The sequence below is a fragment of the Megalops cyprinoides genome, chromosome 1, assembly GCF_013368585.1.
Source record: "Megalops cyprinoides isolate fMegCyp1 chromosome 1, fMegCyp1.pri, whole genome shotgun sequence".
NCBI classification, from domain to species: domain Eukaryota; kingdom Metazoa; phylum Chordata; class Actinopteri; order Elopiformes; family Megalopidae; genus Megalops; species Megalops cyprinoides.
Window position 1 is genome coordinate 16,720,646 of NC_050583.1, and position 14,466 is coordinate 16,735,111.

The 14,466-nt window shown below is 46.0% G+C and overlaps 1 protein-coding gene across 2 annotated transcripts in view; it reads left to right on the top strand.

The window, feature by feature from the left end:
• The window catches only part of ntn1a (netrin 1a), a 62,849-nt gene extending 50,555 nt beyond the window's left edge, over nucleotides 1–12,294 (top strand). For both annotated transcript variants that reach the window (XM_036550259.1, XM_036550268.1), the window contains exons 6-7: nucleotides 1,749–1,823; nucleotides 9,203–12,294. In XM_036550259.1, coding sequence (XP_036406152.1) covers nucleotides 1,749–1,823; nucleotides 9,203–9,531 — 404 coding nt within the window. In that variant the 3' untranslated portion in view covers nucleotides 9,532–12,294. The remainder of the gene's footprint in view (nucleotides 1–1,748; nucleotides 1,824–9,202) is intronic.
• The last annotated feature ends 2,172 nt before the right edge of the window (nucleotides 12,295–14,466 follow it).

The window sequence follows — 14,466 nt, forward strand, 5'->3', positions numbered from 1 at the left end:
GGTTTTGCAAACTGTTCATTTTAGACGTTGCAATTAGCAGGGAAACTCACACGTGATGTGTTGGGAAAACAAATGCAGTCGGCTTCTTAACTTGTTTCTCAGAGTTAATGCACAATATATTCTCTCAGCGCACGAGCTGCTCATAACCTCTGGCATGGTTGTGCCGTGTGCGCTCTGGGCATTACAAACTGCACCCTCGAATGTAAGCGCGGCGCGGACCCCCAGAATAAAAAACCCACTTCCCGAAACTTAAGAGCCAACACAAAGGGTACATTTGTGTGCGCTGTGGGGGGGACTGGCAGAGTGTGCTCAGCAGTGTCTCAGAGGTTTGCTAATGGGAAATGAGCGCTATCAAAGGGAAGTATCATGATGGCATCAAGGGGTGGGGGGTGTGGAGGGAAAACAAAGGCCTCTTTCCCCAGCTCCTCATTTACATGGAAATCAGGCGGGGCTGATATGGACTCCTCAATTTCATTTACTTTGCCATTTTTCTTGCCCCCTTTTTTTTCCACCACCATCTCAGTGCTGATTTTGGGTTTACTAGAACGCACCCCCTTCCCCCCTCACCCTCCCCTTCACCACCACCCTTTTTGGGGCATTTTTTCTCATTCCACCGTTACCCAGGAAACCTCATTCACACGGAATATAAAAGAAAGTAAAAGGCAGGCATGGGCCGAGGGCTGGACAAAACAATGAAGTTTGTTCATATTCAGGCCAGCTGAAAGGTCCTCTCTCCCTCCTACCCCCAGCACCCCCCCCCCAAAAAAAAGGGGGCTATTTCAATGTGTGGGGAGGGTTAGCGCGCCTAGGAGATATTCTGGATCCAATTTGTGTCAGTCTGAGAAGGAGTAAAAGGAAACAAATGATTTTAATTTTCTGTTTGGCCTCGTGTCACACATTTCTATTACAAAAGGTGTCTGGCAGTGTGACAGCATGGTGGAGGCAATCAGTAAAGCCTTTGGCACCTCCTTACTCCGGGGTTAACACCGAGCGGTGTTTGTGGGATGTATTTATACGCAAAAGCAATTCATCATAAATGTGTGAGCGCCTTGGCCCAGGGAAAAGGTGGTTAACTGGTGATCTGGAACAGACCCTTGGCGCCCTGCTCAGAGGCCACAGAGCAATTTGGCTTGGCCAGCGTGAGGTATTTATTTGTTCACTCTGGTGGAGTGGACACCAAAAGGCCTTTGCTAACGCTTCATGGGCTGCTAATTTCCCCCCTGACCTCCCTTTGTGCCGAGGTGACCCCTTCCCCTGAATCCCAACACAATAAATGCCAAAGCTTGACACAGCTCAGGGTTGGGGGGAGCTGGGGGGGGGGGGGGGGGTGAGTTGACAAGAGGGGGCTGTATAGGCCTTAATCAGTCCCACAGTGGCACTTTGACAGCGGGGGGAAATTTGTGTGGCTCTGAGAAGACCTGGGTGGCACAATAAGCACAGCCCAGAGGTCTCACATTAGAGGGAGTGGCAGCCCGCAGACAGCCGCGGTATTTGCCAGGCGGAGAGAGCCTTTGTATGCACTTTCTATAGCAATGAAGGCACTTTCTTGAATGCCGCATAAGCCCTATTAGACAACACAATTGAACCTGGCAGATGGGTATCGCAAAAAAAGCAAATTTTTTTTCAGAGAGACTTGTAGCTGGAGAATTGTCTTTGTTGTTTTTTTTTCTCTACTCTGTTGTTTTAACAGAAACTAATGTGTGTGTATGTCTCTGTTTCTCTCTCTTCTTTTTCCCTCCCATAAGCAGACTGCGACTCCTACTGCAAGGCGTCCAAAGGCAAACTGAAGATCAACATGAAAAAGTACTGCAAGAAAGATTACGGTGAGTCTGCTGTGCAGCGCTGACCCAGTGTCAGTTTGCGGCTGTTGCTCGGACATCTTTATTCCTGATTTGAACACAGCCCAACCACTCCCCAGTGCTTCCTAGTTCTACAGCCATTGTGACGATGGCTTACTGTGGCTTTTAAGAGTAAAGCTAAAGGATCAAACGGAGGAAGAGGCAATCAGAAAGGGGCTTAAGAAGACCCCATTGATGGACAGCCCAGCAGGTATTTAGGCAGTAAGCGGATAAGACGAAGTTGGTGTGACGGACAGAGGGATCTGAACGTTTTTAGAAATCCTCATTAAGGAAGGACATGTGTTCCTCTTTTCGCGGCATTCCCAACACCATCCGGCATTTCTGCCCATTAACAAGTGTTAGGCGTGTGACCTTCCCTGATTGAAGACAGGCTCTTTTAACGAGCCAGTCCAGCACTGCCATCCTTAACATGTTACTGGATTAATGACACTTGTTCTCTTGTTCTTGTTAACAGAACACACAATGAATATTGCCTTGATTAAAGTTAATTAAAGTGGAAAAATCATATTGAAAGGTATTGATGCAAGTCTCTTTATCGGTATACCTATATAAATATATAGTCGAATGCAAATTCTACAGAAATACTTTTTGCTAGTAAATTTTACTTTACTTTACTATACTTTACACGGGTCAAATGAGAAAATAATATCTCGTGAAATGTATTTTCTGGACAGAGGTTTTGTGTGCTAGCAGGGATCAAGCGCGCTGGAATGCCGTGTGGATAGTATGGCAAAGTCTTCAGTCCCCTGCCATTTTTCCATTCGTCTGACATTATGACACTCTGTAGATGGTATGGAACATGCATTTCCAATTGAGTGGAATGGGGCCTTTTTTCAATTTTCAGTCTAGCAGGAAAGTCTGCAGGGCCCGGGAGAGCCTCCACATGAGGACATGTGTTTAGCTTTCGCCGGTGGTGGTTAAACACTAGCAGTCAGCCTCTCAGACTCTTCCATGTATCAGTCTGCGCATAATGAGTTTGCGTGTCAGCCTTTAGCATAATGCCCTTCACAAGTGCAGAGCCCCTTACTGTGCTGTTGTTGCTGGTCTGTTTGCTGAGAGAGGTAATTGTCAAATGCCTCTTGTGCGTTCCTGAAAGTGTCTCTGCCTGTTCTTCTCGCATCTCTGTATTGTGTCTGTTACTGACTCCCGTGTGTTGTGTAATGCATCTGCGGTCATTTGTCTTGTATTTGAGGAATACGATGATAATCGTCCATGAAGAATCTGTGTATGTGTAATGCGTCTGTTTATGTCTTACTTCTTGTGAACATGTGAAATATGTCGATAGTGTATCTGCTGTTGTCTGCTGTTTGCCTGTGTCGTATGGCTGCATATGTCTTTATTGTGTCTGTAGTTGTTCCACATGTAGCTGTGCCGTGTCTCTACACGTCTCTCATGTGTCTTTGTAACTAATAAACCTGGAAAGCTTCGTCTCCCGTCCCCTGTACCCTGAGAAGGTTACGGCAGGCACCCCAGCTGCACCCGTGTGAGACTGGAAAAGGAAAGGGATAGCCAGCAAAGCGCTGGGCCAAAGGCCCCTCGCAGCGAGCGGTGTTATTGCAGGCAACGCGGGGAGAGAAAGAGATGTTCAGAGCTCCGTGGACCATCCCGGGCTCCACATTCAGGAACGGCAGAGACGGGTGCTCCCTGGGGTCTGGCACGAGCCTGCCCCCCGCTGGTGACGAGATCTCCAGCCCTCAGAGAGCGAGAGAGCGAGAGAGCGAGAGAGAGGGAGAGAGCTGTGACTCATTGGATTTCATCCCCACCTCAGGGGGTACACGGCCCGGGACTTGGAAGCATCAGATGGCTGCAATAAGCTGGCCCGCTGCTCCCTCTTACAGTCCTCCTCAATTACAAATTACAGGCAATTTCCTCTCCCCCCCCCTCTTGCCCGGTGGGGCGGCCACCCTCCCCAGTCCCCGCTTGCCAAGGCTTGGGCTTAATCCACTTTTTCTCAGCCCTTGCCGTTGTCAGGAGGGCTTTGTACCCGCGCAGCAGAGACTGACTCACGCTGAGCTGCGGGAGGTTGCCGTGGGCTGGGCCCGGCTGGGAGAGGTGAGCGGAGAGAGCTCGGAGGCAGGACCGGCCCGCGCAGAGCGAGCACTCCACAGCACTCCGCAGCTGCACCAGTAGACACGGACTCAGACTGAGTGCATCTTAAGTAGCTGCAGATCAATTTGCAATATGCATTCAGGGAGTGTTCCGCTAATTACCTTGACCCTGCAAACTGCCTCTGCTCCCACCTACAGTGGCCGCACTTGACTCTTTAAGTGCCTTCTCCTCGAACGTTCTGCAGTGATTCCTGACTTGGATGCCTGTGGCTTCATTTTGCCAAACCAAATAATGTTAGAAGAAACTGGTGCTACATCATACGACTGAGGTGCAGTGAAGCTAATATGGATTGCAGCGAAACTGATACGGATTCGTATTGCATCAGGGTTCTCATGTGGAGAAGGATCATGAGGTGCATGTAGTGTGCACACTAAGAAAGAGCGCCTTCCAGTGGTGACACTCAGGAACAACAGGGTTAAGCAGGTTGGGGGTTGCGCACACCATCAGAAGAAAAGTCAAAGAACTTTTCCATATTTCCCCCAACTTTCACAGGCCATGTTGAATAGATCAGAAACTACATTGCATGCAGTTTGGATATGCCTCATCTAGTATAAGATGTTAATTGTGAGTCAGAGAACTTGCAGCTGGCCTGCTTTGCTGTAGCTGTCATCATTAACGTCTTCCTGCCAGGGGTTTGGACATGGCTGTGCATGGTCTGGTCAGTGTGTGCAGGGGCGAATCTCACTGACTCGTAGTACCCCTCTGCCTTGGAGACAAGACCACATGCAGTGTGGCCAAAAGAGAGAGGGAGAGAGAGCGAGAGGAGAGAAAGAGAGAGAGAAACAAACAGAATGAAGCAGAAGATGTTTGCAATGACCATGTTTGGCCGTAGCTCAATACATTTGGTTTCCACGCTATGTTTCACTCCATTGCAGAGAGCAGCAACACAGATACCGCTTTATTGGTTTAGCTGGACGGTAGATAACCCTAATTCCTCCACATAGGGAAAGGTCTTTTTTTCTGTCCATCTCTCTTCTCGCTTTCTTTCTCGCTCTCTCTGAGGACCAGCCAAACCATTAATCATATAATATTACAGAACAACTCTCCAATAAACATCCCGTTCAGCAGATCAGTGTCTCCTAATCACATTACAAATCACCTTAAGTACCATAAATAATGGAAGCGGAGCGGCACGGACGCCTCAGTGTTTCCAGCTCTTTCCGTGGAGGACGCTGGCTCCTGACGTGTCTCCGATTACAGGACCAATAGCGGCCAAGCGGCGGCTCGCCTCGTTCTTTCCCTGGAAAGGGAAAACGTGACAATTCCCCCAGACTTTGTTGCCAAACTCCCAAAAGCTTTCCCGTAAAAACAATAAAATTCTGTGGTTTGTCAGAATTCTGGCCCTCATTCAAGCACCTATCTGAATTGTGTACTATATTTCCCTTGTCTGCACAACAAAGGTGACAATTGACTACCAGGCCTTCAGAAGGAAAGTAGTTATGAATTTAATGGCATCTATTTGGAACTTTTTAATAAACAACGGAATTTCCAGAGTAACTATGATTGGTTCAGACAACATTTTATAAACAAAGGTTCAGGTCTCCTCAAGAGCTCCTACTAGAGGCCAAGGAAGATGCAGTCTTTTTCTTCCAAAGCCGCATGCTCTGCCAGGTCTTCTTGTGACATGTTTGTCTGTGGTATTTTTGAGAAATGCAGAGTTTCATCTCTCAGCATGTTACCATTTCCTCCACCCCTCCTCTTAAAGCTGTTTGAAATGTAGGACAACACTTTCTTTTCGGAAAACACAAGCAGACCCCGTTGTGTCTCTGTCATCTGTCCAGCAGTTCAAAAATTCGCCTGTGATACAAATGTTATAGTATCCTGATGTAAAACGCAGAAGCTAAGGAATATGGCTACAATACGGATATCAGCCTGTCCATTATGTATTTACACAAAAGTTTACTATCCTATAATAAGAAGAGCAGAAATAAAATGTAAAAATGTTGTTACTGCAATGAAATTATTTCCATGCTGAAAGATGCATGATGTATGTATTGGTCAGATCACTGGCTTCCCCGCTTTCATCCTGGGAATAAGGGTGTGTAACTATTATTCCAGCACTGTTTCCAGACGACAGCAAACAGATAGCACATTTCACATTCCCTCACAGTAGGGGGAGCAGCATAACACCACCACCCTGGGTTACACTGTCCCTCCCTGTGTAACATGCTAACGCCTCTCACTGCTGATGGGGAAGGCCACATCTCAAGCAAAGGGTCACTTTCTACATTCTCCCCCGTTGACGGGAGCTGCAAACAGCTGTGCCTTTGCTGACCTGGGGGTCCTGCGTTGTTTAACTCCCGACAATGGCTCTGCCTCCATTAGGCGTCCAATGGAACAGAATAGGGCAGCAATTAGATGGCATCTTTGATGGATTGCTACCAGGGGAGGAGATAAATGTATTTAATTTACTTTCTTTTGCGCAGGGGGGGGGGGGGGGTGGTGGCTGTCACAGAGACAGCTAGCGTGAAGGGAAATGTTCTCTGCCGACCCGCCGCGGCAAACTGGACAAAGAATGAAAGAGTGTCATGTTTGCGGCTGCCTCGCACCGCCATTAAAGGAGCGGCTCACAATACCGTCCCCCGAGCGCTGTCCCAGCCGTGGGCAGGGGAGACGCTCACGCGTGAATGGCCCCGGGGGTCTCACCTGCAGCGCGCAGATCAGACGCTTGTTTGATGGTTTGGTCTTCGGAGGTGTTTGGGTGGGTTGGGGGTGTTGGGGGGGGGTTTAGGCCTCGGCGATGTAATTAAACATGATCTCATTTGATTCCCTCACACTGGGAGGCGTGTGGAATCAGGGCCCGGCGCGGCACCCAGTGGAGGGAGACCGCGGGAGCGCTGGCATCCGTCGGAATTCTTTCTCTGTCCTCGTCTGGTCTCTCCGCTGAGACGGTCTGTGAGCTCTGACAGACCATATTGTCTGCACGGAGAAAAGACAGACCGTTCTCACCCCTCAATGAGCCATTCATGGCCGGCTTTCCCCCTGCTTGTCATTACTCCCTGTCTCCACACTGGCAGGACAGGGATCTAGCCACTCTCATTGTATCCTGGTCATACTGCTAGTGGAAGGGTATGTATGTGTATGAGTGGATGAGTGGGCTAACTATGTTGTATAGTTTTTCCATGGACTTTCTTTGTGTCTGTGTATGACTGAGTGTTAGTGTCCGTTCGCAGGATCACTGTAACATCCGGTTAGACCTCACTTCCCCCTGTGATTTGGTAAAACGATCCTTGATCTTCTGTTTCTGCGTTTCCCAAAAATTTCTTTCCAAAAAGGTTTCAAGTGACGGAAGTAAGCAAAACGACCCGCGTTCAAGAGGATGAGCTCGTTAAAAGATCTGACAGCACAGAAAGAAAGAAAGGGGATATCTGTTGGGATTCCTGGATCATGGTCTGGCACCAAACACTGTAGTGGGGAGGATAAATAATGCCCCCCCTCCAACCCCCACCCCCACCCCACCCACTCCCCTTTCGATGAACAGGTTGCCTCCAGCCAGCCCAAAGGCACTGTCAGTGAATGGCAAGCCTGTGAGGGAAGGCTCCACTGGTTCCTGCAGGCCTCTTTTCTTCAGTAATTGCTAGCAATTTGCTCACTCCAGGCCCCAATGCTCTCTCCAAGCACTGCACTGTGGCCCTGTGGACAATTGCGGAGCCTCGAAAAGCGCCGCTTCGCATTCAACCGAGGGAAAGAAAGCACTTCCTACGGGGGTTTTCAGACAATGCTCCTGCGAAATATTTCTCAAACAAAGCTGCTCCAGGAGCCCCCTCTGCCATGAGAGGCTCCTCAGCGGGTCACCTTTATGGGTGCTCTCCTCGCCACACCAGAAACAGGCTCTATAATGCCTCCAGATCACGTTTGGTCACCTCAGCTACCGTGTGTGTAAACTATTCAGTTTTGGCTCCATATTATATTCCTGCTGTCCCTCCTCCTTGAAATTCCCCCAGACAAGAAGGGTTTTTAATGGGCTGCCCTGCCTCAGTGCTGTAGTTATTTAGCATAGCCATTGAATCTGTAATGGTGTAGTAAGTCCAGATGGCCAGGGATTAAAGATACATCCATAAATTTTCATGACTGAGAGCACAGTTTTGTGGGCAGATACAAGTTAAGATTCATGCAACGTCTTAAAATATTGCATATACATAGCGCATTACATAGCTGTGACTGTTTTTACATACAGTTAGTAAAACCATAATTATTTGCTAAATGAATGTGTCTTGTAGGGACATAGGAACCCATCCTCATGGCGGAGTGATAATCCCTTTAAATGCTGCCAATGCATGTCTCACCTTTCGGCAGGCTTTACAGCACTTTGCCTGAATTGTGTTTATTTTGTTGTAAGGTTTGCAAAAAAATGTGCACTATTTCCTTTCATTTGCAATGAAAATAAAAGAATTCAGAGCTCAGCACAGCTCAGGAACTTTTGCATTTTTGTCACCCCTCTCTTTTCTTTTTTTAAATTTCAGCTGAGGAAGGAAAACAGTTTCTAAGGAAACCTGCAGCACAGTCAAACCTTAGAGACTTTCACTTGTCAGGGAGGTGTTCTTTCAAATGTACATTGTGGGCACTGATTCTCTTGGCTGGGAACGCTATGGCAACTGTTGCTGTGATAACGAATATGTGGGCCTATACAAGGGGAGGTCAAAGATCAGGGCAGGAGGAAGGAATGGGAAGAGCGATAAGGCCCAGGCAGGTCACTGATTTGGATGTATTCACAGGGATAGTGATGTTTTTTTTTTTTCTTCTAATGAAATGTATCTCACTGACACCAGGCCACATTACCGAAACTTGTGGAAAGGGGTCCACAAGTGGGGGGGTAAAGGGGATTTACATTACTGGGAAATGTGCATTCAAAGACATTTTGATTTAAATGCTTGAATTTTTTTAGACAAATATAAATCGTGCCTATGTATCTATTTCTTTTCAAAAAATATTTAATTTTAAAAAATATTTTTTGACTATTTTGAAGAATCTAAAATATAAGATAGCTTTGATTTGTTTATAACACTTTTTTGGTCACTGCATAATTCCATTTGTGTTGTTTTGTAGTTTTGATATCTTTACTATTACTCTAATATGTGGAAAATGGTAAAAATGAGAAAGAAAAGTGTGTCCAAACCTTTGACCTGTACTGTATTTGGCCAACAGATGAGAAACCTATAGGCTGTGATTCAGCGTTTACTGAACGTGTTTCTCTTTCTCTCTCTCTCTCTTTCATTTTATGATCGTCACACCAGCCGTCCAGGTCCACATTCTAAAGGCAGACAAGGCAGGTGAGTGGTGGAAGTTCACCGTGAACATCATCTCAGTCTACAAGCAAGGGGAGAACCGCATCCGACGCGGGGATCAGTTCCTGTGGGTGCGCGCCAAAGACGTGGCCTGCAAGTGCCCCAAGATCAAGCCCGGGAAGAAGTACCTCCTCCTAGGAAACGACGACGACTCTCCGGACCAGAGCGGCGTGGTGGCGGACAAGGGCAGCCTGGTGATTCAGTGGAGGGACACGTGGGCCCGCAGGCTGAGGAAGTTCCAGCAGCGGGAGAAGAAAGGCAAGTGCAAGAAGGCCTAAAACAAGAAGATGCCACCGAGAACGAGCCCGAAAGAACGCAGGAGAAACGAGAGAGAGAGAGACAGGAGGGACGCAGAGAGAGACTGAATGTTGCTGCTTTGAGTAGAAGCATGAAGAGAAAATTAGGATGATTTTTTTTAGGAACTTTTGTGAAGGAGCTCACTTTGCAGTTTTGTTCTCTTTTTTTCCCATCAAGATTTGTTTTTGTGGATTTGCCGAGTTTGCACCTAATATTACCAGTATATAAAGTTGTTTGTATTTTTCCATTTCCATGGTTTCGTAATATTTTCAGTCCTATTTTTTACTGAACATATTGTTTTAGTATAATTACAGAAAAAAGCTACTGTACAACATTCTGAAAATCAGTAAGTATGTATACATACCAACACACACATACACATACACACACACACACACACACACACACACACACAAACATACACACACACACACACACACACACACCTCACACAGCAGCTTTTTCCAGGTGACTGAGGAAGGTTGGGCCAGGGGCGTATGAGGTGAACTTCTAGCAAGTGAGGCCCTGTCACAAGAAACTGTATAAACAGCAATGCAAAGTGTTAACACTTTAGATGTGTTGTAAATCTTAGCTTTCTATGTGGTTTCTGCTTTCAGTTTCATGTAACATAGGAAAAAAAAAACATGCCCGGTACTGGGGCAATGTCTTTGACAAGCCAGCCATTTTCCTCAAAAAAAAAAAAACTAAAAGTATCCTCTTTATTTGTGGAACAGCTCATTATGTGGCAAATACCTCAGATCTGTTTAGTTCACTCTTTGTTAAGCTGGAGAGTGCCAAGTTGTGTTTCGGGGGAAATCTTCTGATGGGTGTTGGGCTTTGGACTACCACTTGGACTGAGACCAAGCTGATGATATCGGAAGGGCATGGGTGTCGTTATTTGAGTCAGGGGTTTGTGAGGCACTTATAACTTAATATTACAGTATTTCTCATCATTAGTGAGGCTAATGTTTTAGAGAGTGCCGATTTATTTTCAGTACGTTTTGCATTGTTGCAGGAGAAGAGAAGTCCATACAGTATTCTCATTAACCTTTAAGTGACTGGATGTTCACTGCAAATGATTAAAAGCTCTCCTGTAAATTCTCAGATGGCATGTAACGCCCTTTACGGGGTGATTTGGATTCAAAATTCTCTTTAAGACTTTTGCTGCTTTTTGACGCTGAATTCATTACCGGTGTTTATAGTTTTGCTGGATTCCCACCTCCAAGACGACAGCAGACTCCTTAAACAACTGGGACCTTACCTGAGTCATTTGGACTTTGCAGAGACTCATTATAAACTTAGACCAAATGCCCAGACAGTGTTCATTTCGAAACAGATCATCTATTCATAGTCTATGAATCTTTGGACGACGGCATTGTTGAGTCAAGTGATCCCATGCACGTTTCTTTCGGTAAGACTGTTCAGTTCTTGTCGACAGAGTAATGGTGCCAATGAAATGCATTAAGCAAAAGCCTCCTATAGGTGTAACCCAGCCATAAGAAATTTTACTTTGAACAAAAGGAAGGCACTGCTCTTTTAAATCTGAGCTGTACTTTGGAATATGTAATCACAAAAAAATGACTTTGTCTCAGAAGTCAATTCATTATTACAGTGAAAAAAAACAAGAAACACCAGTTATCTTCCAAGAGGCTCCAACCTGAGAGACATAAATCTCATAAGGCTAGGTGTCATTATTGGGAGGAAAGTGCAGGCTGATGGTCTAACTTTTGGTATCTGTATCTCCTAAAAAAGCCAAACAAAGCCGGCTTTAGTATTGTCCCTGGTACCTTCAGCTTGATAGTAAACATTCTTTGCTGTTGCTTTGAGTCAGTAGGGCTTTCCACCGCAGTAATACAGCTGTAATCTCTGTAAATCCCAATGTTCCTGGTGCAAATCTACAGGGTTTTCTTCTGCCATGTTGGCACTGTCAAGAGCTGTTAGCCACAGCACAAAGAGCAAATCTGGAGCTGAAAAAAAATGAAAAGCTTTGTACATATTCCTGTTAGTCAGAGGCAATTATTGGTCCATGAACAGAACTCGAGAAATAATCTGCTCTGAACATTTCACTGCAAATAGGTGCATATCCTCTCCAAGGTACAAGTAAACAAGCTATGAGACTGAACAAGGACAGACTTTCACTATTGAGAGAGGTCCAAAAATACATGAATGCTATTAAAACAGAAACTGTCGAAACCTGACATACAAATGAATCACCATGTACAGACCAATGAAGAAAATCACTAAAACCAAGAGCCCCCTATCAAATGAAAAATATGCTGTGTATTAAACATAATGTGTTGCTCTTGCTTAGCCACATTAACAAGTAAAATATTTTTCTTTTGTAAAAAAAAAACAAAAACAGTGAAATAAAACAACTATGTAACAGTTGTGTGCATTTTCAAGAGGTGCCGACGCTTTCTGGTACTCAGACAGGGGTCACAAAGTCAGTAATTGTATCTGTATAGTTAGTACGTTTATGTTAGGCATTATCTTAGACTATATTAAATATATCGTTAACCTGAATTCTAATTATTGTAAGTTTTAACAAACAAAGCTATGCTGAGAGAAAGCATCCCTTTTTCCCCGATTTGTGAGCCGACAGGACTGCACCCAGTGCACCATTAACGGCAGAGAGGTGACGCACCTGAGGTGTGAGTGGGCACGCAGGCCTGCACAGCGCATTCAAGACTCACACTCCCACACACCCCCCACCCGCCTGCACAAGCTCTCACACACACGCACACGCACACACACACACACACACACACACACACACTCCCACACACCCCCCCACCCGCCTGCACAAGCTCTCACACACACGCACACACACACTCACACTCCCACACACCCCCCACCCGCCTGCACAAGCTCTCACTCACGCGCACACGCACACACACACACACACACACACACACACACACACACACTCCCACACACCCCCCCACCCGCCTGCACAAGCTCTCACTCACGCGCGCACGCGCACACTCCCACACACCCCCCACCCGCCTGCACAAGCTCTCACACACACGCACACTCACACTCCCACACACCCCCCACCCGCCTGCACAAGCTCTCACTCACGCGCGCACGCGCGCACACACACACACACACACACACACACTCCCACACACCCCCCCACCCGCCTGCACAAGCTCTCACTCACGCGCGCACGCGCACACACACACACACACACACACACACACCCCCCCACCCGCCTGCACAAGCTCTCACTCACGCTCGCACGCGCGCACACACACACACACACACACACACACACACACACACACACACACTCCCACACACCCCCCCACCCGCCTGCACAAGCTCTCACTCACGCTCGCACGCGCGCACACACACACACACACTCCCACACACCCCCCCACCCGCCTGCACAAGCTCTCACGCGTGCACACACACACACACACACACACACACACACAAACTACTGAGTGTGCCTGAAACCAGGCCAGATCTCTACATACTGTACGGTATTTCCTCCCCAATTAACTCCACGTAACGATCCAAAAACACGGTTTTTATAACGTTGGCTCGGTAATTACGAAAACACCTCAACCTTCTTAAAGGTCCCGGGGCCCGCAGAAGTCATGTCGGTTCGCTATGCCTATCCAGCCAGCGTTAGCCAGCACACATCCTCTGCCCAGGACTGCATGTCTCACTCACCGCTCAGGGGCTTCTGATGACGCCAGCCCGTCAATGGTGACTAGTTCAAAGCCACGGACTTGAAGGGGCTTCAGAAATATATATATATGTATTTTCGCATAGTATAATCTAATTAGGGTAGAGGGAACACGCTGAATACATTTAATTTATTTATCTGACTGTTCCTGTATACATAAAGAAATCCCATACCCTTCATTTCCAGTACAGTCTTACAGAAAGTACGTTCATGGGGTCTGACTGCCACTTTACTCCATATATATTTTTCTTTATGTATAGATCATGAAAAACATATGCGTTTTACTGGTGTCTTCTCACAAAGATGAATATATTACATATACAAATATTTATAGACATATATATTACATATATGCATTTTATTGTGCATCTTAATATCCACACATACAATATCACATGCACATCTACCCACATTTGGCACAAAATATATAATCAAACCACAAAGTTATTTTTTTGTGTTTATTAGCCCCACGATGTAAATTTTAGATCAGTTTTCCATGTAATGAGTCCAATGTCTGGATCTATACAGCAGACCTGTCGGAACTTGGCTTTTGTTCATACTATGAATTGTAAATGTTGTTTAGCTGTGGTCATTGCAAGAGTTTGCAATGTTTTACAATGCATACTAATATATTATGGTTATTATATATGAATATATTTAATGACACATGCAACATTGTGGATCTTATTTTTTGTCTTTGTTTTTTTTTTTTTTTTTTTTCTACCTTTTGTGGTTGTTAGATGGGTGTGATTAAAACCAGAAGGAAATTATAACTACTGAACACCAACCTGGTAGAACTAAAACCAGAATTCAGTTTAAATAAACTCCTGTAAACCCAACGGTGTGGTCCTCTTACGTGGGGGTGCAAAATGTCTTTCAGCTGAGTAGAAAAGGTCATGATTTATTTGTATTGTGCTGGATCTTCTAGTTCCTGGTTTTAGGTGTACCACACATTTCCATGTGCCACGGACTCCTTCGTATGTTATAGGGACCCATAGATGGCCGTGATCTAATGAGCACAGACTGAAATGGCTGCATGAACTTGCAGTCAGAGCCATGTGCTTACAGCTGCTCTTGCAGGGCCCTTCAAATGGCCACGGAATGTAAGAGGAAGAAAACAAGAGACCCGTTCACGTACAGAAAACACCATTAACAGAATCTTTTTAATGAGAGCTCACCGTTTCTGTGAAAAAATCAAAAAAGTTAAAAAGTCACCGCT